General features: G+C 36.2%; 1 protein-coding gene across 1 annotated transcript; it reads left to right on the forward strand.

Moving 5' to 3' along the window:
* Nucleotides 1-517: 517 nt before the first annotated feature.
* LOC135950588 (uncharacterized) lies at nucleotides 518-1138 on the forward strand. Its single transcript, XM_065500123.1, has one exon. It carries the CDS (start codon nucleotides 518-520, stop codon nucleotides 1136-1138), a length of 621 nt encoding a protein of 206 aa, XP_065356195.1.
* Nucleotides 1139-1755: the final 617 nt, after the last annotated feature.

Here is a 1755-nt window from a genome sequence, read left to right on the forward strand (position 1 = left end):
ATTACCAACTGCCAGAGTATTGGTAAAAGATAATATGGGATATTTTCAACCCTGTAATATTCTTTTGGACTCTGGTCGTCAAAATACTCTAATTTCAGAAAAATGTGCACAAAGACTAAGGCTGCCTCGTAAGTCAACAAGAATTTTTGTTTGTGGATTGGGCAACAACAAAGCTGGCGCAACCCGTGGAAGCGTCCAACTGGAAGTAAAATCTATTTACGATGATGAAACAATAATTCATATACTGGCTCATATATTTACAAAATTAACTTCAAAATTACCCTGTGTAAAATAAAATATTAATTGCTGGGATGAGATCCAAGACCTCCCCTTAGCTGATAATAAATTTCATATCCCTAAAGATATTGACATTTTAATTGGGTTTGACTATTTCTTTTCACTAATTAAAGAGGGTATGATTATAAAGGACGGCAACCTCTTAGCTCAAAATAGCGTCTTTGGTTGGGTTATTTGTAATGGTTGTACTATGGACAAATCAGTCACAGTGTGTAATACAATGAGGCAAATTGGTGATGCAGAAGATCTTAATAAAGCCTTACGACTATTTTGGGAAGTCGAGAGCCTTAATATTACAAAAAAACCGGCTTTAGCTGTTGAAGATCAAAAGGTCGAAGATTTCTATCGTTCTACAACCATCCGACCTGAAAGATATGCGGTGAGGTTGCCTTTTAAACAGTCCCCAGAGCTGGGAGAATCCTATACTGGAGCCTTAAGAAGATTTTATACTATGGAACGTAAGTTTAAATCTAACATTAATTTAAAAATTGCATATTCTGATTTTATGAGTGAATATATTTCATTGGGCCATATGGAACCTGTGCCTAACAATGAAATTAATCGCCCCGCTGCCAAAGTGTACTATTTGCCACACCATGCCGTGTTAAAAGATACAAGTCTTACCACAAAACTTCGTGTAGTATTTGATGGCTCTAGCAAATCATCAAACGGACAATCTCTAAATGATAATCTACTAAGAGGCCCCGTCTTACAACAAGACCTGGTAGCAGTCCTACTGAGATATAGGTGCAAGAAATTTTGTTTTGCGGCTGATATAAAACAAATGTTTCGCATGATTGATATACAAGAGTGCGATCGTGATTATCAAAGAATTTTGTGAAGAAATAGTCCCAATGAAGAAATAAGACACTATAGACTTACTACAGTGACTTACGGTACGACCTCTGCCCCGTACCTGGCAATACGAACGCTTTTGCAATTAAAGGCAGATGAGAGTGAGCGCTTTCCTCTAGCATGTGATGCCTTAGAAAATAGTTTTTACGTTGATGATTGTATGGCTGGCTCCAACACTATAAATGATGCACAAAAATTAGCTGAAGAATTAAACCAGTTGCTTACGGCTGGCGGCTTTCGGTTGAGAAAATGGGCAACTAATGAAAGTAAAATTCTAACCAATATTCCTAAGGAAGATAAAATTGAAAGTATAGTAAACATACCAACAGATATGACTATATGTCTACTTGGTGTAATATGGAACCCTATTGTCGACTGTTTTTCTTACAAAGTTAAAGAAAATGACTACAGCATTGATACTAAGAGAAAGTTGCTATCAGAAATTTCAAAAATCTTTGATCCCCTTGGTTGGATTTCACCGGTCATAATAGCGGTTAAAATAACTATGCAAAAACTTTGGTTAATTAGTATAGACTGGGACGATGAGCTTCCTAGCGAAATTAAACCTGTGCTGAGCAATTATTTTCTGAATTTTATTTACTT

The sequence above is a fragment of the Calliphora vicina genome, chromosome 2 (genome assembly GCF_958450345.1).
Source record: "Calliphora vicina chromosome 2, idCalVici1.1, whole genome shotgun sequence".
In the NCBI taxonomy this organism is placed as follows: domain Eukaryota; kingdom Metazoa; phylum Arthropoda; class Insecta; order Diptera; family Calliphoridae; genus Calliphora; species Calliphora vicina.

Bases quoted from the DNA above. Each gene is read 5' to 3' on its own strand.
- LOC135950588 (XM_065500123.1), top strand. From the start codon at position 518: ATGAGGCAAATTGGTGATGCAGAAGATCTTAATAAAGCCTTACGACTA.